General features: G+C 50.6%; 2 protein-coding genes across 4 annotated transcripts in view; one reads left to right on the top strand and one right to left on the bottom strand.

The window, feature by feature from the left end:
- Window positions 1-2,593: 2,593 nt before the first annotated feature.
- On the bottom strand, window positions 2,594-15,823 carry MDH2 (malate dehydrogenase 2). Its single transcript, XM_043455458.1, has 9 exons — window positions 15,604-15,823; window positions 11,314-11,482; window positions 9,727-9,810; window positions 9,155-9,264; window positions 7,639-7,764; window positions 5,599-5,676; window positions 4,618-4,717; window positions 4,127-4,278; window positions 2,594-2,905 (listed from the first exon to the last, which is right to left on the bottom strand). Exons 1-9 carry the CDS (start codon window positions 15,667-15,669, stop codon window positions 2,774-2,776), a joined length of 1,017 nt encoding a protein of 338 aa, XP_043311393.1. The 5' UTR covers window positions 15,670-15,823; the 3' UTR covers window positions 2,594-2,773.
- STYXL1 (serine/threonine/tyrosine interacting like 1) overlaps window positions 15,037-25,723 on the top strand; it is a 27,921-nt gene continuing 17,234 nt past the window's right edge. Inside the window, exons 1-4 of one of the 3 annotated variants that reach the window (XM_043455461.1) lie at window positions 15,037-15,275; window positions 23,644-23,747; window positions 24,663-24,724; window positions 25,415-25,559. In XM_043455461.1, the coding sequence (XP_043311396.1) occupies window positions 23,645-23,747; window positions 24,663-24,724; window positions 25,415-25,559 (310 nt within the window). In that variant the 5' untranslated portion in view covers window positions 15,037-15,275; window position 23,644. Of the gene's footprint in view, window positions 15,276-15,861; window positions 16,030-23,643; window positions 23,748-24,662; window positions 24,725-25,414; window positions 25,560-25,723 lie in introns of those variants that run through there. The other 2 variants (XM_043455459.1, XM_043455462.1) reach the window with 2 other exon arrangements.

The following is a 25,723-nucleotide window of genomic DNA, read 5'->3' as shown; positions in this document are numbered from 1 at the left end:
CCAGTTACACATATGCATAGATCCTTCTCATATTCTTTTCTGTTACGGCTTATCACAGGATACTGAATATAGTTCTGTCCTGGACAGTAGGACCTTCTCGTTTCTCCATCTTATATATAATAGTTTACATCTTCTGCTGTAACCGATAAAACAGTTTACATCCCATTCTCCTACTCCATCCCTCCCCCTCAGCAACAACCACCGGTCTGTGTTCTATGTCCCTGAGTCTCTTTCTGTTGTAGATAAATTCATTTCTATCATATTTCAGATTCTGCATATAAGTGATATCATACGGTATTTGTCTTTTTTAGGAGGATTATCTCTAGTTGCATCTAGGCTGCTCAAATGGCATTATTATTTCATTCTTTTTTATGGCTGAGTACTATTCCTCTGCATATACATACATCTTCTTTATCCATTCCTCTGCTGATAGACATTCAGGTTGCTTCCCTGTCTTGGCTAGTGTGAATAATGTGGCTATGAACACAAGGGGGCATGTATCTTTTTGAATTACAGTTTTGCCTGGATATATGCCCAGGACTGGGATTGCTGGAAAGTGAAAGTGAAAGTTCCTCGATCGTGTTGGACTCTTTGCGAGCGCATGGACTATACAGTCCTTGGAATTCTTCAGGCCGGAATAATGGAGTGGGTAGCTGTCCCTTCTCCAAAGGGTCTGCCCGATCCAGGGTTCAAACCCAGGTCTCCCACATTGCAGGCAAATTCTTTACCAGCTGAGCTACCTGGGTCATGTGCTAATTTTTAGTTTTCTGAGAAACCTCCATACTGTTTTCCACAGTGGCTACGTCAGTTTACACTCCCACCAACAGTGTAGGAGGGAGGAACCTGAACTTTAAGCGAACTGGAGGAGGTTATGTGGTAACCACTGGTGTATGGAGATGGGCACTGACCTGACCGTCTTAAACCAAGACAGCTTGCCGAGTCATCTGCACTAGGTCCTGCCTGTCAGGGTCACAAGGGTCCCAGGAAATAGCAAACGCACCCCAAAGAGAGCTGGGACAGTGCTTCACATACAGAATCACCAGGAGGAATTAGTCCAACAGCACCATGACGTTCACAGCCACGCTCTTCCTAGGAGTGAAAACCCAAACCATCTGATTATGCAGCAAGAGTGGAGTACATCTCACAGTACATTCACCTTAATGATTACCCAGCAATTAAGCAAGAGATATGGGAAGACGCATATATACTTACAGTAAAAGAATCCCATGTACCAGCTGATCTCCCAAGTTGGCTCCCACAGGACCAGGGCTTGGGGACTCAGGCCCTTGAGGCTCTTCCCACCATGGACCAGGGCTTGCCTTATGACTTGCTTAAGCCACAAGGATGTAGCAGAAGTGATGCTGTGCTGGTTCCGAGCCTAAGCCTTAATGCCAGGCAGCTTCTGCTCTTGCACTTTTGGGAACCCTGAGCCATCAAGCAAGAAAAAACCCGCACAGCCTGCTGCGGGGGCCTCATGGGGCCCGGCTGTCCCTTCATCGCCCCCCGGTAGCAGCCATGAGCCCGAGACATCATCTTGAACGTGCCGGGCTGGCCAGGCCCCTACACCTGGCGGAGCAGAATTTTCTGGTGGAATCTTGTCAATTGCAGAATCGTGAGAAATTCTGCACAACTATACTGTGTGTGTTACACAGTAATAACCAGCAGGACAGGTTACACAGTGGCACCAGAAACATTATCTCTGCTTCTGAAATATGCAAAATTAACAGCATAAATACTATTATCAGTGACAATTTCCTGCTTTATTATTTGACTTACATTTTAGGTTTTCAACAATGAACATTATCACTTCTGTAAGAAAACGGCGATGTCATACTTGACATTTAATTGGGGGACAAGAAAGCTGCAGATAGTGTCTGTCCACTGGGCGAAGCTCGCCCCCACCTGCCTTTCAAGGGAAGGTCATCACCTGTCGTGAGGAGGTTCTTTCTCAGGCACGGAGGTCTCACTTTCCATTTCGGAGGCCATGGCTTCTGGGGAGCAGCCTGTGTCTGAAGGGAATCGGGCCTCCCTTTAATCCCCCCACATTTATCCTAAGCTCAGCTTATGCCACAAAGCCCCTGCCGGCTACTGACGAGGACAGGAACCCTTCCGTGTCCTCGGCCCTGTGGCGGCAGCTGGTGTTCTGTCTTGGCTGTTTCTGCCCCTGCCCAGCCTTCCTCACAATTCTGTTGTCACTGCTACTGAACATGAGGGCTCAACGAGAAGAGGATGAAATCCAGCCAGCAGTGCTGGTTGCTGGGCCAGAAAACCAACGGGACAGGAGATAGCGGCCTGGCGGCGGCCACTGACAGGCAACCAGCAGAGGAGAGGACGCAGAGGAATCAAGCCTGAGTGGGCCCTTCCCCCAGCTCCCACGCCCCAGGGTGTGACCGCTCACAACGCAGGGTTGGGAGAAGCAGTTACTGATCGAGATTTTAGACCTGAAGCTACTGAGGAGACCACGATGCTTCAGTCTAAATTTTAAATAACATGGAGTTCTGACTCGTGATGGGAGAGACGCCAGACAGACACCCTGCAGTAGATTCTAACGGGGAAGAAATCACAGTATTTAACTGGAGGAGACCTTGAAAAAGAAAATCAAAGCCTGCTTTTATTGATGCACCGACAGACTGACTGAGATTGGGAAGGGGTGGTTCGTTAACACAATCTTCCTCAACCAAGCAAATTGAAACAACAAAAGTATCTGCAACAGCTTTACAGTGACATGATGCCTTAATAAGTTAAGGAGACCGACTGCTCACTAAGCGCCTTCTCATTTCATGTTCTTGACAAACTCCTCTCCTTTCTTGATGGAGGCTTTCAGCTCAGGAATGGCCTCAGCAATCATCTTCTCTTCAAAAGGGGAGACCTTGCCGATGCCTAGATTCTTCTCGATGCCCTTTTTCTGAAGGAGAGAGGGGAGGTGGTAACATTTTACAATAAAGCTTCCCTGAACGAGTTTGTTACAGAAGAGCCTGCTTGTAACTTTGCCAGCCCTGCCTAGCCTGTCTACACCAGCGGCCGGCGGCTTTGGGCAGCCTGCGGAGGGAGTCACACACATCGGGGATGGGATGAGATGGGGTGGGAAGGGACGGCTGTGAGCCGTGCCGGGAACTCAGGCTTCCATCAGCCAGCCCCGGGCTGGGAGCCAGGCCCCGGAACTCGCTGTGAGCACAGCCCGGGCGCTCAAACGCCAAGTCTGTCTCCTCATCCACCTCACAGAAGGCTGTGAGGACAAACCTGGGTCAGCTGGTGCACAAAGAATTCAATAATTAGTAACACGAGTTATTCTCCCAACACAGAGCTTACTTCGGGGAGCTAGTTTCTTTCCCAAGTTGGTTAAGGACTGAAGAAACACTTAAATGTCCACCTGAACCCAATGTAAGTAAGTAGGTAAACGCTGGGTATTAGGAAGAGAGCAGCCTGGCCTCCAGGCCGCCTGACGCTCCCTGGTCGGAACCATCAGCCCATGGGCTTCAACATGCCACACCTGCTCAATGGGTTCCAGAACTAACCTCTTCAGGGTGAGTCCCGGGGACTGTGGACACCAGGGGGCTATGGGAAGGGCTTCTTCTGGGCATGAGAGGAAGGCGAGCACACACCAGCCTGAGGCCAGCAGGTGCCAACGGCGGAGACATGGAAAGCTGCTCCCTGAACACCCGGGAGGAGCCAAGCAGACCAGACAGCTGCCCCAGACTAGCCTGGCTGAAGCTGTCAACTTGACTAGAAGGGCCCTGTCTGAGCGGCCCAGGAACGCCAGCCCTGAACGTCTAACAGCGGTCCAGGCCTCGGCGGGCCCTGGGCTCAAGACAAGCGCAGGCTGGCGTGGGAAAGCTGCTACCGGCAGCCGTCCGCGGGCCGCCTCGGGACACGAGGGTCCCGTTAGGATGGCTGCCCTGGTGGTCGCTGCCAACCAGCTGTTGGAGCCGTGAGAGCCCGTCAGGCCCCCAGACAGAGGTGTCTCCCTGCTCCTGATTCGGGGGCGCCTCTACCCCCCAGGGGAGCGGGGACGGCCCCTGGTCACGGACATTCGAGTCATGGAGCGAAGGCTCCGGGTGGAGCAGCTGGCTCTCCACTACAGAACACGCTCCTCCTTCCAGCTGAGCCCCGGCCCCCAGGTACGTACCCCCAGCAGCAACGGTGTGGAGAAATACGGACAGTCCGTCTCTTGGGACTTAACGAAGGAGCACTCGACGACTCCTTCCTTTCCGTTCATCGCATCCACGAGGGAGAAGACAAAGCGGGCTCCGGCGTATGCCATGGACAGGGTGGCAGAGCCTAGGAGGATACAGGCGGGTGAGCCACGTCAGCGTCGTGACCTAGAGATCCAGGCGCGCTCCCCCGCCGGCTGAAAGTCCACCTGCGTGACCTCCAGCCTTCTAGTCACCGGGAATGGACAGCAGCATTCCCTGACCTGACAGATGCAGGAACGGCACGGAATTAGCTCTGCTGACCTCAGACGCTGCTCCACGCCACCGGCAGGCTGAGCTGCCCTCTGACGGGGGTGGCGTGCCAAGCGGACGGATGTGAGACTGAGAAAAGGCCCTGCTCCTTGCCAGGTGCTCACGTCTTCAGCACAGACTCTAACCAGGGCCCGGGGCTGCCCCTGAGACCTACCTGCTCCAGCCTTCGCCTTGACCACCTCTGTGCCGGCTTCCTGGATCCGACCGATGAGGGTGGTCAGCTGGTCCTGGGGAAATTCCACCTTGGGGGTGCACTGCAAGCAGAAGGCACAGGGAGCACATGAGCGGGCCCGGGCTCCAAGGCCCCACGCCCTCCTGGCCCCCGTCCCGTGGGGGCCGGGCATCGCGGCCACATGGGAACTTAAGACACTTTCTTGACAGAAAAAGCTGACTTTGTTGGGAGGTGAGGTGAGATCCCTACTCATTTTTTTAAAAAAACTTGCTCTTTTTTGGACTAATTTTAGACTTATAGAAATGCTATAAAAATAGCAGGAAGATTTTCCTCACCCGGCTTACCCTGACGTTAATATCTTACGTAACCAGGATGCAGTTATGAAGAGCAGGGAATTAGTATCACGCATGATGAACTAGACCACAGACCTTACTCACCAGTCACCAACTGCCCCCTACTTCCCTCTGCTGTTCAGGGTCCTGGCAGGGCCCACGGCACTCAGGGATCTCGCCTCTGACTGCTCCCTCCGCCCTCCCGTCTTTCATGACAGCAGTCAAGGGCACTGAATGCCCACTCTGTGGGATGTCCATCAATTCAGGTTACAAAGTGTTTCCTCAGTATTTTCTTCCGAGGTCATGAGGTGATTTATCTCGTTCCTGGGGGTGTTTACCTTGTCTCTCCTCATTTTTATACAAGGCAGCCTTGCCTGCTCTGACCTAATCGGGAAGGCAGCGGGTGCTTCCACCAGCAGTTTTCAGCGTGTGTGGGAGCTGGCCGTCCTAACACCTTTTGGCCACACTCACTCCCACAGCCCCCAGGCCATCAGGAGGCCCCCAGACAAGTGGGGTGGGGCTGCATCCATAGTAGGAATCCTTTCAAAGCCACCACGGAGGGTGAGGTCTCTGAAGGGCGCGCGTGGTCTGGGGGCCTCCGGGCGAGGAGACACACACGTGTGACATGCACCTGAGAGATCAGGGGGATGATAGTTTTCCCAGCGTGGCCACCGATGACGGGCACGTTGACTCGGGCGGGGTCCAAATCCTGGTCAGGAAAAGCGTGAAGTCGGATTAGTTTTTAAACAAGCACTTTGAGTGTCAAACACGTCATATGCACATGAAGCACCAACACTGGGAATATCCACAAAACTCAAGAACAAAATAAAGAAGCCGGGCAAGAGGCCGGCGGGTGACTCCCGCCGCGCTCACCTCTCCCACCACCCCCGCGCCCGCACGCTCTGACACCAGCCTGAGCACGCGCAGCGAGCAGGACCTTGGCATCTGGCGAGGACACTGTGAGGCTTTCCCTCCACAACGGGCTGGAAACTGCCTCCCTGGAGGGTCCCAGCGGGTCCCCCTCGGTCTGACAGCTTCCTGGGATCAGAGGACGACAGCCCTCCTTCCCACACCTGCTGTCACGCCTGTTAGCCCAGACTCACATGCCCACAGTGTGTTCACCGTGAACAAAGCAGATTCTCTTCCCCTCGCATGAAAGCGAGATTCTAGAAAAGCCAGGGGTGAGAAGTCTGTCAACTCAGTGACTGGGACCGAAAGGAGGGAACCAAGTGGAAAGGGGTCACGACACCGCAGTTCATTAAGCGTGGCTTGTTGGGATGGCTGATTCACTTGTTAAACCTGAGGCATCATGCCCCCCGAGAATCTGCAACTCAGGTATTACTTATCACAGAAAAAGATGCTGGTGGGAGTTATAGGAGGAGGGTGAGCAGTCCCCTAATGCTCTGGCTGCTAAAGAGAGATGCCCTGAGTTAGGAACCTGCTTCACCCAGCAAGGGGAGCCCAGTCACAAGGGTGGGCGGGCCCAGCAGCAGAGGGCTGACGGAGCAGGGTGCCAGGCTGGGCACAAGAACATGGTACCAACAATCTCACTCCAAACACACGTGCTGAACTGGTTATCCAATCCAACTGTCTCCGGAATTGTCATTCAGTCGCTCAGCCGCGTCCAACTCTTTGCGACCCCATGGATGCAGACTGCCAGGCTCCCCTGTTCTTCACTGTCTCCCAGAGTTTGCTCAAACTCATTGTCTCCGGAATTAAAGTGTCTCTTTCCACTTCACTCCATAAAGCTCCCAGGCCTTGGGGCCATGTCTCAATATCTGCCCCCACATGGAGAACACAGCCTGAGGAACACGCCACAGCAAGAATGACTGTGCGGGCACCATGCCATCCACATCCTGGAGAGAGGTGCTGGGCGCAGGGGCGGAAGATGGAGGTCAAATCCTGTGCGAGCCCTTCTCACCAGGCCACGTGCACGACAATTATTCCTAAATGGTGGGAGGCTGGATGGGAACCCTCCTCTGCAGAGTCACAACAAATGGCCTGAAGCTCAAGAGGGACGTTTACTGGGGAGGGAGGAAGTGGCTCTGCAGGGTCCACAACCAGGGAGATTAGACAGCGAGTTGCGAAACACACCAAGGACTCTGGACCCAGCGCTGGTGCCACACCCACCCCAGGACGGGTCTGGCAGCTCAGGAAGAAGCTGGCAGCTGGCGGGAGCCGAGAGGAGTCTAAGCCACTACCGGTTCCCAAGCAGGAGCGAATCAGGACACAGACCCGGGGTAACAACGCTGACACCATCTCAGGAGCTCGCCCAAGCCCTTCCTGCTTGCTGATCTTATCATTTGTCTAACGATGAGCAGGTCAATCCTGCGAAGGCCAGTTATCAGCGGCAGAGAGTATGAGGAGCACAACCCGCTTCCAGCCAGCGAGAAACCCCGGGAAAGCCTGCACCCTGGGTGGCGCAGGGAGGCCGGGCTGGTACACGCAGGGGCCGGCCAGTCTCAGCCCGCAGGCATCCGCGGTCTGCATTCCCCACAAAAATGTGAGAGCTGCTTCCCATGAAGGAGGTGAGCTATGAAGACCTTTAACACCACCCTCAGATTACACGTGATCTCTCAGGGCCCGGGTGTCTTCCACACCCATCAGTGAGCCAAGGATGGACATGGAGGATCAGAAAGGCCGCGTGAAAGATGTCCGATGCAGCTCTTACCTTCAGCTCTGCGACAAAGGCATTGGCTCGGACAATGTCCAGGGTTGTCACCCCGAAGATTTTATTGGGGTTGTACACTCCGTGTTTCTTGAAAACTTCCGCTGTGATTGGGATGGTGGAGTTAACCTAGTAAATCCAAGAGAAAGGCACAATTCGCCTGCATTCTGAGAGCAGAGCCATGTGACAGAAGGAAAACTCATCAGACTATTAGCAGGCCTGAAGGTGCCACAATAAGTTGCCCTGTCTGGTACCTGAGCCTCAGCATGGAAGGCCTCCTACTCTAAAAGACTGCTTCGTCCCCTAGCCCCCCGCCCTGTGAAAGAAGACGCCCTTCACTGCTGCAGGCACTCTTCCCCTTGGTGACCTCCGACCCCAGTGTTCACATGCGCAAGTAATCCTTCAACAGTTAACTTAAAAATGGGAGGAAGGCTCCACAGGCCAAGTTCTGCTCCAGCTGGGCCTTAGGCCCTAAAGACCATTCTTTTTTTTTTTTTTTTTTAAGACCATTCTTTAAAAAAAAAACAAAAAACAGCCTACTACAGGGCTACAAGCTCAGATGGCCCAGGGCCAAGTCCCAGCTCTGGCACTCTGCATCATAACCCTGGGCAAGTTACGGCAACTCCCTGGGACTCAGTTTCTTTATCTGTAAAACTGGAAGACAACTACCTCATGAGGTTACTATGAAGGTTAACAGTCTTAATACACGGCAAATGCTTAACATATTACCTGGTACATGAAAAAAATAAGACAAAACCAGCAAGATTTATATCAGGTAACGGTTAATCAGCTCCAACAACTTTTGGCCCGTGGGCCCCGAGGAAAGGGGAGCTGGTTGCAGAGGGCAGGACCCTCTTCTCAGAGGCCCTGGTCACAAGCTCTGGGTGTTCACCCGTGGCCAGTGTCACCGCACTTTCACCCAGGTCCTTCTCGTACTCGGAGACCAGAGTCCAGATTCAATCAGCAGGGAGAGACAGAGGAGGCTGCTGTCAAATGCAACCAGGGGCCCTGCTGGGGTGGGGATGCGAGCCCTAGCTGACTTCTTGGGGGGACACAGCACCCAACCCGGAGTTTCTGAACTGAGGAACAAGCTTCCTACAAAAACCAGCGAGCAGGGCCTGGGTAGGGGCGGGTGGGGGTGGCTGTGTATGTGATCAGGTGTGAGTGTGAGGAGGGAGAGGAGGCCGGAGCAGCGGGAACTGCAAAGCCTGAGTGGAGCACAATAAAAGGAGTTAACAGGCAGCCTGAGGAACGGACCTTTCTCCAGGTGGAGGGACTAAGATACTGAGAAGGGAAGTGACCTGCCCAAAGGCACACGGCTGATGGGAAATCCAGGTTACAACTCACATGGTGTAGGCCAGAAAGAATCCTCAGGAAATAAATTTAAGGGCGTCTCGGTATTCATCCCCTTTATCCACTTCAGCACATCAACCCGCTTATTCTCCACTCTAAGCACAGCTGCACACTGAACTTCCACGCGGCACTTGCAGCCGCCCACCTGCCAGTGGTGGGCACTCACCGGATTTGAGATGATGCAGATCATGGCTTCCGGGCAGTGCTGGGCACAGGCAGCGGTCAGGGTGGCCACAATCGTGGCATTGGTATTGAACAAATCATCTCGGGTCATACCTGAGAACAATCCAATTCAATATTGTTCATAAACCACAGGATGAATTTCCAAACATGTGCCGAGTGCTGTGTGTTTATTGTTATGAAACTCAAACATTGGTGGCACAGGGTCCCTGACAAGTAAACCCATCTTGTAGGGAAAACGGCCCAGTTTGACAAGTGCCAAGACAGAGGTCGCTGCGGGTGGAGCATGGGGAGGGGAGAGAGGGGGGTTATTCCCGAGGAGGATCAGTAAGCCTTCCAAGGCAGAGGTGCGTGGAGAAAAGGGTGTTTTGTGCAGAAAACCCAAGAGACTGGGCGAGGCGACCCAGTGACCTGTGCAGGGCTCTGTCTGCATCCCACAGGCATCTGGGAGCCTGGAATCTTTTCTGCAGCAGAGAAAAGACCAGCTCCATTTTTCAAGGAAAACCACATCCTCAGCTGATTTCCAGGGAGACGCTAGGCAAGGCTTTCAACACACACCTGGTTTTCTTGGGACTCCTGCTGGAATGACCACCACATCGCAGCCCTTCAGGCAGTCTGGCAGCTGCTCAGGTCCAAGGTAGCCTGGAAAAAAAACAAACACTCAAGCGAGCAGTTTCACAGTTTCTGACCCACAGAGGCTAGCACATCTACGCAGACAGAGCCCAGGAGGACAGCCCCACACAGGTCCAAATCTGACCACAGGCCTCAAGACAGGATGGAAGGGCTATCTGTGAAGGGGTTCCTCTCCTTGAGAACTACCGCCATGGTCTGGATGACTCCAGTTGGCAGGACAGTCCCTTTCACTCCACTTTCCCCCAGCCTCTATGGCCCAGCCCCCGTACAGAACGGAATAACCATCCAAGTCAGCCACTTGGCCTTATCTGACACGACTTGCCAGCACCTCTGAGCCCTGCTCAGCTCCCAGTAAGAGCTGCTTATTCCACGTCACGGTCATCCTAACAAAAGCTCCACTTTGGGGTCAGATCAGAAGGTGCCGTGGAGGCCAGGAGAGAGAATCCCTGCCATGATAAACAGGGACTCGACATATTAGCATTGACTTTGTTTACTCCTATCACCTGTGGAGAAGAAGGTTCACTTTCAAACATCTCAGGGGAATTGGCTCCAATGACCAAAATCTGCTTGGATTTGACTGTTCCCTGTTGAGTGTGCTTCTGGAAACTCTAAAACACACAGCCCAAGAGAAAGCAAGCAAACTAGTGCACAGGGACCTTGGCAGGCACACAAGCATGTGACCTGACAAGTCAACCTCCTGGGGTGTCTACACCCACCGAGGACACGTGCAAACACCATCAGCAGAGACGGGAAGCAGTACAAGCTTCCTGCACAGCAATCTGACATTCTAAAGTAAAAGCTGCATCACAGCAGGACCTACTCATTCTACTTTTAGGATCCTAAGGAACAAAATGTAAAGATAAAAAGATGCTTATCACAGCTTACAGAAATATTTGTAATACAGCGCAACACAAAACAGCCCAGTGGCCAACAGCATGGGTATAACAATAAATAAGCTGTAACTTAGAATACCTCTTTAAAAATGATTTTACCAAGAATCTGGTGACGCAGATAAACGCTGCTATAATGTGAAGGTTAAATGAGCAGGCTATATATAACTGTATGTGATTATGAACGACTTCTTGGATAATATACCTATGTTCATTTCAGATTTCCCTAAGTGGCTGTGCTTTGAAGAGGCTGGCGGAGGAAGCCCTGGGGTGGAGGGATGGCCCGGCCCAGAAGGCACAGGCAGCACACCAGGGACAGTACCGCTTACCGCCCCATGTCCCTGCAGGAGGCTCCCCCTACCCCTACACTCCTATTATTTTAAATTATAAAAAATTTTAAATGGGAACATCAGGCCACTGTTGTTTTTCTGAAAGACACTGCTTGCATTTTTAGAGACAAGTCCAAAAAGCTGCACTAATTTATAAAATTTAATTCTATAATGGACATGGAAACCCCAAGTCTCTGAACACCTAGTTCCACCCAAGAATCTCACTCTAAACCTGGATCCTGGACTACTGGGGAGAAGAGATGAACGGTCCATGGGGTCAGTGAGCCCAGCACCTTTCACGGTCGCTCTGGTCTCGATGTGGCTCAAGTCGGCGGCCACTCCGGGCGTGTGGGCGATATCATAGAGGGTCAGGCGGCTCACCAGCGGGCTGTTCTTCAGAAGAAGCGAAAGCGGCTGCCCAATTCCTCCGGAAGCCCCCAGCACGGCTACTTTAGCATTGTTCTAGAAAGAGGCACACAGACAGAACTTTGAAGAGGGAATCAGCATTAACAGGATTCACATGGTGAAAACCGCAGACCTTGGCCCCTGGCCTCTTTTACTGTAGTGGTACCAAACGAAGAGGTGATAGTATTCCTACCACCCCTAAGGCCTTCCGGACGTTCAGGGCATGCCTCAGGAAAATGGGGGGACCTGTGCCTCCAGATGCTGTGAGGGTCAGGGCACACTTCTCCCATACCCTCGAGAGACGAGCTAACTACTCACTCGGCTGCTGGGCTGCTAACAGAAGCTTCTCCTGCAACGTGAGGTTTTAAAACCTATAAACAAACATTTATGAAATCCTATCACTGGGCCAGCGCTTGGACCTGGGGGCTGTAGGAGTGAATCAGACCCTGGTCAGCACCTGAGCGGCCAGGCATGAGATGCCCAGGAGCTGAGGGCAAAGAGCTGTCCTGAAGCGAAGGCCTGCCCTAAAGCTCACTCCCCTCACACAAGAGGCACTCTTCCCTCTAGGTTTCGCGCAGGGCCTAACCCAAACCCCAGCCAACCTCAGGGAGGCTGTCTCCAGTCTAGACTCACAAACGAGAAGGAGGGCCTATCCTGGCAGGCAGGCCAGGAAGAAGACAATCTGAGAAAAGAGCAGCCGTGGGCGCTCCAAGGCCGGTGCACAGTCCTGGAGGGCAGCATCTACACCACGGCTGCAGGCTGTGTTCCACAGCGACGGAAGCCAGCAATAATGGGCTTCTGTTAACAAAACCAAACCCAGCAAACCAAAACAAACCAAAACAAACTCAAAAAACCACCTGACGCACAGTGTGATCTGCTTGAAGAAATTAAAACTTGCAAGGGCATATACTACAAGTAAGATTCGAATTCAGGTTTTTTTTTTTTTTCGTTTTGCTCCCATGTGAGACCAAAACAGCCTACAGCAGTGAGACTGAACATACATATCCTTGTTCTTGGAGTGAAAAGCTGATTCCAAAGAGAATACCCATCAAATATAAGCTTCTGAGATTGGTTACTTAATTTTATAAGTGTCCTCTAAACCCAAATGCTGAGGGAGCAAGGAGCAGAGTAACAGCAGAGTTTTGAGGGGTGAATGATCACTTGCCTTAACAAATGTCAACACCTTGCCATATGGATTCAACTGGTTTGACTTCAGGGACCCAAGTTTAATTTTCTCTTCTTTGGCACCAGGGTATCTGTTGTCTACTCTTTATATTTTATCCTCCCAGGTTCCATAAGGGATTCGCGGCGCACAGGGAGACCTACCCACTAGACACACGTTCTAGAAAAAGAAAGCCAAAGATAATGCAAGGCCAGGATTCTGGTCTTTTCCAGGAGGAAAATGGCCTTTTCCATTGTCATTCGACAATGAGGGGCAGAAATGCCAGAAACAGGAGCACTGTAAGGGGTTCCCAAACCAGACAGGGTCAAAGTTCATGAAGGAGATCCAGTGTTCAGAAAAGAACAGGAGAATTTGTAGGAAGTAAAAATGTAGAGATTTGGACTGGCATCCGACTAGAAGGAAAAAAAAACCTCACTGCAGACTCAACGATCCCCTTCCCCTCCAGCGATATGCTCTCTTACCAGAGCCTGAAAGGCCAGCAGCGACGACACGACAGAGTCTCCTTTTTTTTTTTTTTTTAAGTTGGACCCCTGACTTCACAGAAAACTAGCTGGACCAACCACCCAGAACTTGAAGTCTGGAATCTCACCCACCTCTGAACCTTCAATGATCACCCCCACACCTTGTCCCGAATCCCAGGAACTCCCAGATTCCAACTCCACGTCTCCAGTTCTGTTAGGCATTCCACTGGTCTCACTAACCCAACTGTGTAAATAAATTTATCCTCGCTACCTCTCCCATCCCTGTCCCCAAGTGGCACCTGTGTTCACCCACATTTAAACCTTTATTCCTATCTCCTGCCTCTTTCCTTATTAGAGAAACCCAGTTAAGACACAAAGGAGCTGGCATCTCAAACATCTTCCTAACCTGCCCCTGATTTCCATTCTGATTCCACTGTCTAACTTAGGTCCTCAGCTCTACCTCTCAACCATCCTCCCCTAAATTCAAAGTTTTCATCATTGCCTTGCTCAAAAATCCTCTCAAATTCCTCATGCCCAGATTTCTCAGCCTGGCTCCCATGACTGACCAGGGTTTCAACACGGGGAGCACAATACAGTCCCCTTGGTGTGCAGGATGTAAATGTCAAAGATTATGTCTTAATTTTTATCTAACAGGTAAAGAATTAATATCTACCAAGAAACAGACAGACCTGGTGTCCTCAACTAGGGTCCTTGGATCAATCAGTCCCCTGTGACAAGCAAGATGAATACAACACACTTTCAGTGGAATGAGGCCATGTTATTTTTTGTATAAGGTTTCATCAGCTCGGCTAATATTTATAAAAACATAACTTGTAAATGATGGGATCTTTACAGTGAGATGAGAATCTCTGGTATTGCAGGACAGCTCATGATCTCTTCCTAAACAAGCTGTTGCCAGATTTGACATCCTTTTCCACTGTTTGGCACACCATTTAGCAATGGGCTTTGAAAATGGATATATAGTAACACTTCCTCCACAAGTTTGCTTTTTAAAGTCTGTATAACAGACTTGAACAGCTTGTTTTTAAATTTCTTTCTTGTGTTATATATATATTAGAACAATAGTACACACAGAGACATAAATACATGGAGGTTGAATGCTCATTCCATTTTTTCTGTTAAGGACACGGGATCTAAAGCCTCTAGGCCGATGTACCATCTGGCTCAAGTTCATCTTTCTGACTTATACACCTGCCTTGTAAATGACTCTGTCTGTATGTCTAATAGGCATTTAAAACTCAATCTATCCAAACTTGAGCTCCCAATATTAATACCACACCCAACTCCCATCACTCTTTCCGAGCAGTTTTTCCTACCTTAGTAACTCAACTCCGAAATCCAAATCCTTGGTTTTCTCCATGTTCCTCTTTCTCTCAATACCCCTCATGAAATCATAGCAGCAAATCCCCGTCTTATCTCCAGTTAGTTCCCTTCCCCTACTCCTCATTGTCACTGTTCAACACCTCCACCGGTCCTATGGGTGCTAAGTTTACTCACTTTTGGCATAAGTGCTGCTTCTCACTCATCCTGGTATCACCTGCAGCACCCAACACAGTTCTCGGCAAGAAGATACTCAAAGGTATTTATATGTCTATTTATTTTCCAAATGAACTGAACACACAGGAGACTGGTCTGAAGGGCGGAGGGTAAAAAATGCAGAACCTCATTTTTAACAATTACCTCCCTTTTAGGCGATGTGGGCATTCCAGGGTTCTCATAGTTGGGTTGTATTAGAATCACCTGGGGCACTTGGTAAAAACAGGCCCAGCAGGTCCTACCTCCTTCACTGACGCTCTGTCTCTGATCTTTATCAGTATTCTGGTGATTCTGACACACACCAGAGTGAGAATCGCTGCCTGAGACGGCTAAAAATAGTTTAGGCTTAAGTAATCCCAGGCCAAGCCAGGCCCAGGCCTCCCAACCGCAGGAAGCAGCCTTCAAAAGGTCTTTAAGAGGAAGCAGAGTCTTCGGGTTCTTAGAGAGAAGGTTTGGTGATCCAAAAAAAAAAAAAAAAAATTACAGTGGTCAGGAGAGGGTAATTTTAATCCTCTGGCCAAAAGGCTGTGTAACCTTGGACCAGTGTTCTACCCTGGGTAGCTCTGTCTGCACTATGAACTTAAAAATTACACAAGTGCTTGTACGGAAGCTCCAAGAACAAGGTTGGTCTCTCAAAATACTACGGAAGGTAAGTTACTTCAGCCCCTACAGCCCTGGCTTCTCAAGCTTTAAGGAGCACAGGTCAAGAGCAGACTCTGAGGGTGAACTGGCAGGCTCGGAGAAGCGCCCCGGTACTGGAGCTGGACTACTTCCCACCTCCCTGACTCCGGGACTTTCTCCCCCGCACCTCTCGCCCGGAATCAGGGTCGACCCAACCGACACAACTTTGGGTCTGCTCCGGGCGGCTCTGCGGTCCAAGTTGACTGACCCGGGGGTCAAGGCTGCTCGCGAGCCAGGAACACACGTGGCCTAGGCCGGGGAGCCTCCACCTGCAGGCTGCCCCTCGCAGGGCCTACCTGGGCCGAGGTGCTGAAGCTGCGGCGGAGAGCGGCGCCGGCAGGCCGGGCGAGGGCGGAAAGCATGGCTGGGGCGGGCGGGGCGCGGACAGGCGGGCGAAAGAGCTGTCAGCAGACAAGTGACTCCAACGACCTCCACACTGCACAAGACCTCCCGGCTCTGCTCCGCCTTGTCTCGCGAGAGCGGCGCTGCTTCCGGCGCCCCCACATCCCAGCTCTCGCGGTGTCTCGGCCACATCCGGGCTTTAGGGGAGGCCCGCTGAAGGGTGCTACCCGGAGCGCAGCCCTGAGCTGGGTCATAACGCGGGTCGTGTTGCGTGCGGCCCGTGAGGCAGACGCGGTCAGAGTGGGAGGGAGAGTCCGCACTCGAGAGGTGGAAGAAGACGGGCTGTAGGCTTGGAGAGCCTTAGAGGAGCCATTTTGCAGGTGGGGCCCCAGACAGAGGCTCTGACAGGGGGACCGGCCGAGGTCAGGTCGGAGGCCCGACGGAATGGGTGCGATCTGAGCCATCCTTCCCCTGCGCCAGTTCAGCCAAACCCACCCATCTTGTCCCTGGGGACTGGAGGGGCTTCGAGCTCTGGAAAGCTCTGGAAAGGAAATGGGGGAGCGGAGGTTGAGAGCCCCGGGATTGAGGTGGAGGATGGGGGCTCCTCTAATCTGTCGTTCCTGTGCACCACCCCTGATCACACACAGTCCGCCCACTTGTCGTCTCTCCCGATGCCCAGGACCTTCTGTTAAGTTTACAAAGCTTTAGGGACACCACTCCCGAGAAATGACAGAGCCTGAGCACTGACTCATCGCTAGAGGTTATAGATGCGGTAACAGGTATCCAGGTGATAGAACTTGCAAAGTCACGCTGTCCCTTCACCTCTGGTCGGCCCAGCCGTGCTGTCCACCTGGTCACGTTGTTTCCGCTTTAGGAGCCAAGAAACCATGTTGAGCACAGTTAAAGTGGATTTGTTCAGAGTCCACCACAGAGAAAGTCAAGACATGGTTTTTGCTCATTAGAAGTTTACCATTCAAATGTATCAGCATACTTAGAAGCTTCCTTTGCCCTGCTGCTCTTTTCTGGGGGTGCAGAGACCTCCCTGCCCTCAAAAAGTTCAGGGTCAAAAAAAAAAAAAGTTCAGGGTCAAGTGGGGCAGGTAGGTGTGTTGCAGGCTGTTACCTTGGAGAAGTGTGCAAACCCAGTGAGGGGGAACCAATGACAGCCTACTTGGGAACGGGGAAGCAGGAGGTGAAAAAGAGCAGTTAGCCCAAGTGCTGTCGAACATATAAGTAGGAGGGCGTGCGTGATGACGGGCTTACTCTTTCCTGCCTCCTTTCCATTCGTTCATTGAGCTACTAAGATCACTTGCTTCACAGGTGAGCAAGGATCCACACATTTTCTGCCTTTAAGGAGCTCACAGTCAGTCTAGTGAGGGAGGCAGGTACATTGCAAGCAGCATGACATGGGCAACACTAGAGAATTAGGAGGGGCTGTGGGAACACAAAGTGTAGGTTAAGGGAATCAGAGAAAGCGAGGTTTGGAGAAAGAATGAGACCGATACTCTACAGGAACAGATGACCTTTAATGAGGAGAGAAGGGGCAGCAGTCAGATGAGTGAGTTGCTGCCCTAAGTGGAGAAAAGAGGAGGTATATATAGGCAACATAGATGCGGAAATACATTGTCTTGAGGGGTCTGTTTTTCTTCAAGATTGTTTGGATTAGTTAACTTTTAACAACTGGGGCAAGGAATTCCTGAGACCAGCCGAGACTGGGACCGGCTGGGAGCTGGACGTAATCAATCTTAATGTCCATTCCTTCCTTCGGGGGGCGAGGGGGGGGGCGGGGAGTTCTTTGTTCTGTATAGAATGGTGGGGAAGACCCCACCATTGGAGGGGAGTTTTAACTCCAGGCTATTTTGAGCCCTGTTGCTTTCCTTTACAAAGGAGGTCTATCTAACTCAGATTTGGGGTGGAGGTGGGGGCTATGTGAGAGAGGACTTTGGAGGACGAAACCTCTAAGCTGAGATGTAAAAGAAGAGCCAGAGTGAGACCATTCAGCTCCACAGGAGGGAGAGATCCACACACATGGGCTTTGGAGTTCCCAAAGGAGGGGCACTGGGAGTTCGGCAGTTAACAATAGAAAGTGTTCAGATGAGCAAGAAAGGGAAAAGAGCCCAAAGGAAAACCTGGAGGAGGGGACAGTGAACAGATAATTTCTGTTGGGAGTTGGGACATGAGAACAGTGTCCTTTATTGTATCGCTGACAGTGTTCTCTTGTTCCATGTTCACCCGTGTATCTTACCACTAGAACGGAGGGCATCGTGCAGTCAGGTACTGTCATCTCTCTATTGTCCAGCACCTGACCAGGTTGAGAGTGGGTTTCTGAATTTGGGGAGAGTCAAGTGGTTTTAGATACAAGACTGGAAAACCCAGATTGTGCAGGGCTTATGCCTGTTAGCTGAGTTATTCCTTGGGAAGCAAGTGTTTATCAGAGGCTTTTGTGATGCCACCAGAACTGTGTTTGAGGAAGATTATACTGACCTTGGTATGTCAAAGATTCCAAGGGAAAAATGTGCAGGGCAGGGAGGTTGTTCAGGAGGCTTATCTTCCATAGTATTTTGAGAGACTAACCTTGTTCTTGCAGCTTCTGTGCTGCAAGAGTCTTAGGAGATGATAAATAATCTGAGTTATGATGGTAGTTTTAGAAATGGGGAAGTGGGACCAATGAAGGAGAGGGAAGAATTGATAAGAATTGTTTGTGCCCATCTGGATTTAAATAAAAGTGCTGTGGAAACTCAGCGTGAGAGAAGTTGTGTGGAAGGAGAGCTGTGTGGAGAAAAAGTAAAGAGCTCTATTTTAGATGGGCTGAATTGGAAGTGGTGATGAATTGTCCACATAAAAATATTAGTGGACACTTGGGGGATTACTCCAAGAGGAAGTATGGGATTGAAACCCCTGAGAGAGGCCAGGGCTGAAGTCGTCCCTGTAGAGGGGAGAGTTGAGGCCATAGGAGAGGAACTTGAGTCAGATTCTCATGTTCACTGCTACATCTGGGGCTGGGGCTTGTCCCCATCCCTTCCAGGTCAGTCAGCCCCTGTCGGCATCTCTAGGGCAGGGAACCCCTACCTCCCATATTCTCTATTGGGCCATCCCCACCCAACATAGAGAAGTGTCCTCATATTTCAGGGGATTAAAAAAATTGCCATGTAGTTTACATATGATACAGTATACAGATCTTAAGTGTGTAGTTTGATAGTTTTGACAGTTTGTAGTCTTGTAACCACTACCCATAACAAGCTATAGGAACATTTTCTTTATTCCAGAAAGTTTTCTTATGTCCCAGTCCCCCAGAAAATATAAATACCTGACTTCCTGGTTTCTATCACTATAGATTAATTTTTCTAGTTCTTCATTGTATATCTTTATGCACAATATAGGAAATACACTGATACCCTCCTTGCTGCACCCCCACACAAGCCATACACATGCACATATACCGACCATTTTGTTCCTTACAATAGGCTTCGGACCACAGCCACGAGCTGTCAAGTTTTTGCTGTTAGGTGCACATATTCTGTGCTAGCTTATCTTCTCTTCAACCCTAAAATTGTACCACAAGTGAAGTATTTTACTCAAGTGAAGTATTTTAAATCTTTCAGATCCTTGGAGCTAAAATGAAGAATTAGAAAGATGTTAACTGTCCAACCTGTATGACAGTTTTATTTTTCTCTAGGGGCTCTAGAATATTGGAAAAAGGGGACATAAATTTTAAAAGAGAACTATGTTTATATAGCTTAATTTTCAGTTGTGGCCCATACCTGCTGGACATCAAAGGATTTGGCTTCCCAAGTTACATGCCAGCAGAGCAGCTAGGAGGTGGTGGACCGGTGACAACAGAGGCAGCCTGAAGCTGCTGGCCAGCAGCCCCCAAGAGCAGAGATGCCAATGGTGGCAGTTCTGAGTTGGGAGCAAAGCCTTCAGTCCTCCAGGCCAGCCAGAGGTCAGGGAGTGAAAACAAAGCTGGGTTCAGAGCTTGATCATATCCAGGATCCCATGTCAGGAGCAGAAGGTGGGGCACAAGCCTGGCTGAGCACCTCATCAGTATTTGTTTTATGGTTTTACATAAAAGCTCAATATCAAAATATTCTTAGGACCTAAATGGTGGAGCCAAGAACCTTTCATACCCTTCAGAGTTTGGAGCAGGAATTCCCTGGTGGTCCTGTGATTAGGACTCCATGTTTCCACTGCCAGGGGCACAGGTTCGATCCCGAGTCAGGGAACTATGATGCCTCATGATGCTCAGTGTAGCCAAAAAAAGAAACAAAAACAAGTTTGGAGTTGTGCTAGAAGGGCTGTTAGCTGTGTCCAGCCCTCTGCCCACCCAGTCCAGTGGCGCTCCTCACTGTGGCTCACAAGGCTGTGTCTTCTCTCAGAAGGGTGCTGCTAGGGTCAGGACAGTGCAGACCCTCCTGAAGTTTGCCAGCAAGTGAGACAGATCTTGCCTGGCAAGGGAGAGTGCACCCTTTGGGAAGGAGAGATGTCAGAAGGAGTTGTTTCCTGGGGCTGGACTAGGTTTTACCTGAAAGCCCAGAGACAGTCTCTTAACTAGTGAATGAAGAGATGGAGGTTGTCATGGGGAGAAGCAGGTGGAAGGGTGAGGATGGACTCTGAGTGATCAACCAGGTATGTTAGGAGCCAGCTTTTTGGTTGGCTTCATGAAGTTTGGGGACTGGACACAGAATCCATCCCCTTTCCCTGATGCTCCAAAATGGCCTGAGGTCAGGACTTTCAGAGGCAGAGGACCTGGGGGTATGAGTTGGGAGGTCCTGTAGGAGGGCTCTGTGTGTGGCATCTAGATATATGGCATTAGGTCAGGATGGGCCCATTGGTGAAGGCAGGAATGGTGACTAGTAATAATATATTCGTTAAACACACGCTTATTGAACATTGGTCTGCATCACAAGTCCTGGCTACTGTGGGGATACTGCGGTGAACAGGAAGGGCAAGGTCCCCACTCTTATGAGCCATACATCCCACTATGAGGAGACTGATGATAAAAATAAGCAAACAAGTGAGTACAGTAGTGCAGATGAAGACAATGAACTCATACTTCACAAAGATCACCCTGACTGCCATGTGAAGTTTAGCCTATAGGGAGAAAGCAGAAGCAAGAAGCCCAATTGGGAAGTATTGCGTCCTTGGGAGAGAGATGCTAGTACTTTGGTCTAGAATGTTAGCCCTGGAGATGGGCTTGGAATATATCTATTTAGGTGTTGCTTAGTCACTAAGTCATGTTCGACTCTTTTGGGACCCCATGCACTGTAACCCACCAGGTTCCTCTGTCCATGGGTTTTCCAGGCAAGAATACTGGAGTGGTTTGCCATTTCCTTCACCAGGGGATCTTCCTGACCCAGGGCTTGAACCTGCTTCTCCTACCTTGGCAGGCAGATTCTTTACCACCAAGCCACCGAGGAAGCCCAATATATTTAGGTAGTAGAGCTAATAGGTGGGAGCTAATGGAAGGGAAATGAAGGATTAGATATGTGACCTCGAGTAACTTGGTGAATAATGGTGCTGTTTATTGAGACAGGGAAGACTAAAAGACAAGAAGATATTGGAGATGTGGGCCTCTGTAATTTAAACCTTTCCTGGCCACGTTATACTTGAGCTACCTGTCAGGCATCCACATGGCGTATGGAGGTCAGTGGAGAGGTCAAGCAGAGGCTATGATTTGGGAGTCATTGGTATACAGGGAGGTATTCAAGGGACTAGATGAATCCCCTAGACTCTAGGGGAGTGGTGGTTGTCAACTAACGGGGACTTTGCCCTTCTTGCAGGGGACATTTGGTGATGTCTGGAAACACTTGTAATTGGAGGGTGGGAGTTGGTACTGGCATCTCCTGGTAGAGGCTGGGATCCTGCTAAACATCCTATGGTGCACAGATCAGCCCCACAACCAAGAAATACCTGGCCGCACGTGTCAGTGGTGCCAAGGCCAAGAAGCTCTGTCCCAGAGTGAGAGTGTAGGTAGAGAAGAGGGGAGATGACTGTGTCTGAGGGTGTGCTCGTGGGGAGAGTTGGAATAGGAGCCATCTGAGAGGGAAGCGGGAAGCCTAGAGAGTGGGGGTTCCTGGGAGCGGGGAGTGTTTGGGGAAGGAGGCATTCAAGTGGGTTACAGAGGAATGACTAAATGGATTAGGCAGGAGGAGTATTTGTGATGACCTTGATAAGAGCAGGTTCTGTGGTTTGGGGTTAGAAGTTCCAGGGGAGAAGTTTGTACCAAAAATTAACAATTTCTGAGCACTTCCTCCCTGCTCAGAATGTCTTCCGTGTGTAATTTCATTGATCCACACACAACAAGTACTATTATCCTTGTTCTACAGAAATGGCAATACTATTTTTACCCCATTTTACAGAGGCAGAAACTGAGGCATAGAAAGGCTAATCATTCCCTGAGGTCAGGCAGCCAAGAATAAGTGGCACAATAGGGGTTCAGACTAGAGTTCAGAGGTGAGGAAGTGGAGGCCGTGTAGACACATCCCTTTTGAGAGGTCTTGGCTGTCAAAGGGAACAGAGACAGGCACAGAGGATGCTGGCGTGCCACTGGGAATGACCGACATGGAGACCGAAATTGACGATGTTGGTGGGGAGGCTAAGAACTGAGGTGCTGGAGGAGGTGAGAAGGTTCCAGGGCCCAAGTCGAGGGTTTAGCCTTTCTGGGGAGCATTGTACTGGTAGTTCTGAAGTGGACCCTAACTGTCCACTTGAGCAAGATTGTCCCTGGACTTGACTGGCCTGCAGAGGTCTGCTGGCTGCTCCTGGTTGCTCCCTCCCCGGCTAAAAGGTAACCTCCTTGCAGGAGGCTGCTGCACAGGCCCAGCCTTCCCCGCTCAGTGTCCAGGGGGCCGCAGAGACAGTCGTGCCCAGGAACCAAGAGCAGCCCTGTAAGCAGGAGCCACAGCCCCGGCTGGCCGGGCAGTTCTGTCAGTACAAGTGAGCGATGCCCCACCTTCCACGAAGCGCCACGATCTTTACAACAAGCCCACAAGGCGTCTCATGAGGGACCTGCATCAGCCTCCCCAGGGTCTTCATCATCACTCTCTTACCACTGTCCCCAGGCTCCTTTTGAAACCTCAGGTGCTAAGTTCCCTCCTGCTCTCAGGAGTGTTCCCACCTCCTTCATCCTCTCTGTCTCCTCCACCTGCCTAAGTCATGCCTAACCTCCTGTCTCAGCTGTCACATCTCAGATAGCCCTTCTCTGACCACCCCTCCCCCAGCCCACCGACTAGGTGCACCTCCCGTGGCGCTGGATGCTGACCCTTTTATAAGGCTTTCCCTACTTAACGAAGTATTTGTTTGTCCAATGTCTGCTTTCCATGCTGGACTGTAATCCTCGAAAGGGTAGGTCTAGTTGACCAGTTATTTCCAGCGCCTGGCATGTAGTAGGTATTCAGTGATGATTTACTGAAAGAAGAAATGAATTGGTGACTGTTTTACAGCCTGTTTTATTCAGATGCATTGTGTGCAATGTTTATCTCCCCCCCACACACTTCACTATAAGTTTTTGAAGTTTCCTTGATCACTTTGATGATTATTTTCACCTTGAACACATGTTAAGAAAGTTTAATTTTGTGACTTGGTAGTCATTCATCTAAAATAGGAAGATGTGCTAAGCTTTTGGGCTTCCCTGATAGCTCAGTTGGTAAAGAATTTGCCTACAATACAGGAGACCATGGTTCCATTCCTGAGTTGGGAAGATCCGTTGGAGAAGAGATAAGCTTCCCACACCAGTTTTCTTGGGCTACCCTTATGGCTCAGCTGGTAAAGAATCTGCCCGCAATGCAGGAGACCTGGGTTTGATCCCTGGGTTGGGAAGATCCCCTGGAGAAGGGAAAGGCTACCCACCTCCAGTATTCTGGCCTGGAGAATTCCATGGACTATACAGTCCATGGGGTCGCAAAGAGTCGGACACGACTGAGTGACTTTCATTTCACTAAGCTTTTTTTTTCCCCACTAAGCTTTTATTAATACATTATTTATTCTTTCCTGTAGGATGACCGGTTTGGTTTTGTGTGAACCAACAGAGCTTTACAACATGTTGAATCAGGTCACAAAACTGTCCAGATTAACTGAACCCAACTACCTCTGTTTATTGGGTAAGTACTTTATGGCTGTGCCAGGTCTTAGCTGTGGCAGGTGGGGTCTTCCACTGCGGTGTGCAGACTCTCCCTTTGTAGTGTGTGGCCTTAGTTGTTCCACGGCATGTGAAATCTTAGGGATCGAACCTGCACCCCCTGCTTTGGAAGAGGGCTTCTTAACCACTGGACCACCAGGGAAGTCCCAGTTTCACTTGTTTTTAAGCCAGATAGACCATGTCTCTGACCTTTGCTCAAGACTATGCGATGAAGATTCACTTATGTTGTTGCCTGGAGCTAGAGTGTAGCTGGTTCATTTTTGTTATTAGATCATGTTAAAGATAAACAAAGGGGAAGCAGAATTTAATCGGTAGTGCACTATTGCAACAGGGAAGAGCCCAGAGTGAACAGGACTCCGGTTTGCACAGAGGCCTTTGAGATGGAGAGTGAAGGAGTAGAGAAGGGGAACGTGGGGCTCAGAGTCAGGGAAGTGAAAAACTACAAACTGGGTTGGGAGTTGGACCATGTGAAACCCAAGGGGGCCTGCTAACTGGTGCTTATCGAAATTAGGCTCTTACCCTCCTCAGAGGTGGGGGACAGGGGCCCTGTCTTCAGGTGTCAGCTGGAGCAAGCAGTAAGTTCTTTGGCGGCCTTGAGTGTCCTCAGGCAGACACTTCACAAAGGCAGGAGTCCATTTGGATGTACTCTTGAGCTGTTTCTGAAGGTAAAGATGTCTTCAGATGTCTGTATTTTTTTTTCCCCCATTGATTTGTAAGTTCTTTATAAATTCTGGATACAAGATTTTGTTAGTTATTTGTATTAGAGCTATTTTCTCTGTTTCTGGCTCATCATTTTACTTTAACATATTTTAATGCTCTCGTTGGTCACGTGTTCCTTTGCAAAAGCAGTTACTCATTCGATACTTTTCCTTTTCAGATGTGCGGTCCAAGCGGGAGTATGATGAAAGCCACGTGATTACAGCCCTCCTCGTGAAGAAGGTATACCGACAGAGTCCGAATGTGGGGCAGACGGGCTACCTTACTGGAGGGCTGGAAGAATGGGAGATTTTATCCGAGGTCCAGGAGGCGGCACCTCCTACTGGACACTGGGCGGCAGAGGCAGGACCCCATGCGTCCACCACGAGGGTCTCTGACAGTGTCACACACTCCCTGAGGTTTCTCCCTGTCCTCCATGGTCAACAGCTTCATTAAGCAAATGTTGATTTAATTCTTTGATGTGCCAGGCAATGTTACGGACCCCGGGGTTGTGACTTTTGTCCATTCAAGCCTGTCTGCTTACTACCCTCTTCATGGCAGATTTTGGATTTGGTCTCCATCGCCCACACCCTTCTGCAGAGGATGTCAGTAGTTCAGGCAGCCACGGCTACTCTCTCAGCACTTGTGCCAGGGCTCCTAATCGGCTGTGGGCTGGTCACTAGACCACTGTTCTTTGGGAAGGCTATCATCTCTGGTCCAATCAGCCGTGGACAGCTTCTCCAGGAGGGACTGTGGGTGTGGAAGACTCTTGGAACATGGCAGCCTCTCTGGTCCACTCTCAGGGCTTCCGGGCCTGTGTGTGGTCAAGGAAGGGGGCGCTGTCCCACCTTGGCTCCTCCCGGTGGTGGAGTGCAGGGCGTGTGGGCTTAGCCTAACCCACCCGCCAACAGGCTTCTCCGGTGGTTTCTTTAGAGGGCAGGCAAATATCTAATCCCGGAGTCTGTGGATCTGGAGTGTGTGGAATACTGTGTGGTATACGATAACAGCACCATCTCCCTGGAGCTAATGCTGAAAGACGAAAGCAGTGACGATGACAACGCTGACGATGGCAAGCACAGTGAGTCTTTACCAGAGCAGCAAGAATAAGAGTTAAGTTATTGAGCGCTTTTGCCACATGCCGGGAGCTCTGCCTGGGCCATCTCTGTAGAACAGCCCTATGGGAATGGCAGAGTCAGAACCAACGTGGGAAGGGTCTGGGATGTTTCCTTCTTTGCAAGGTGA

The sequence above is a fragment of the Cervus canadensis genome, chromosome 32, assembly GCF_019320065.1.
Source record: "Cervus canadensis isolate Bull #8, Minnesota chromosome 32, ASM1932006v1, whole genome shotgun sequence".
NCBI lineage: Eukaryota > Metazoa > Chordata > Mammalia > Artiodactyla > Cervidae > Cervus > Cervus canadensis.
Note: the sequence above shows the minus strand (reverse complement) of the source record. Positions and strands in the feature narration are given on the sequence as shown.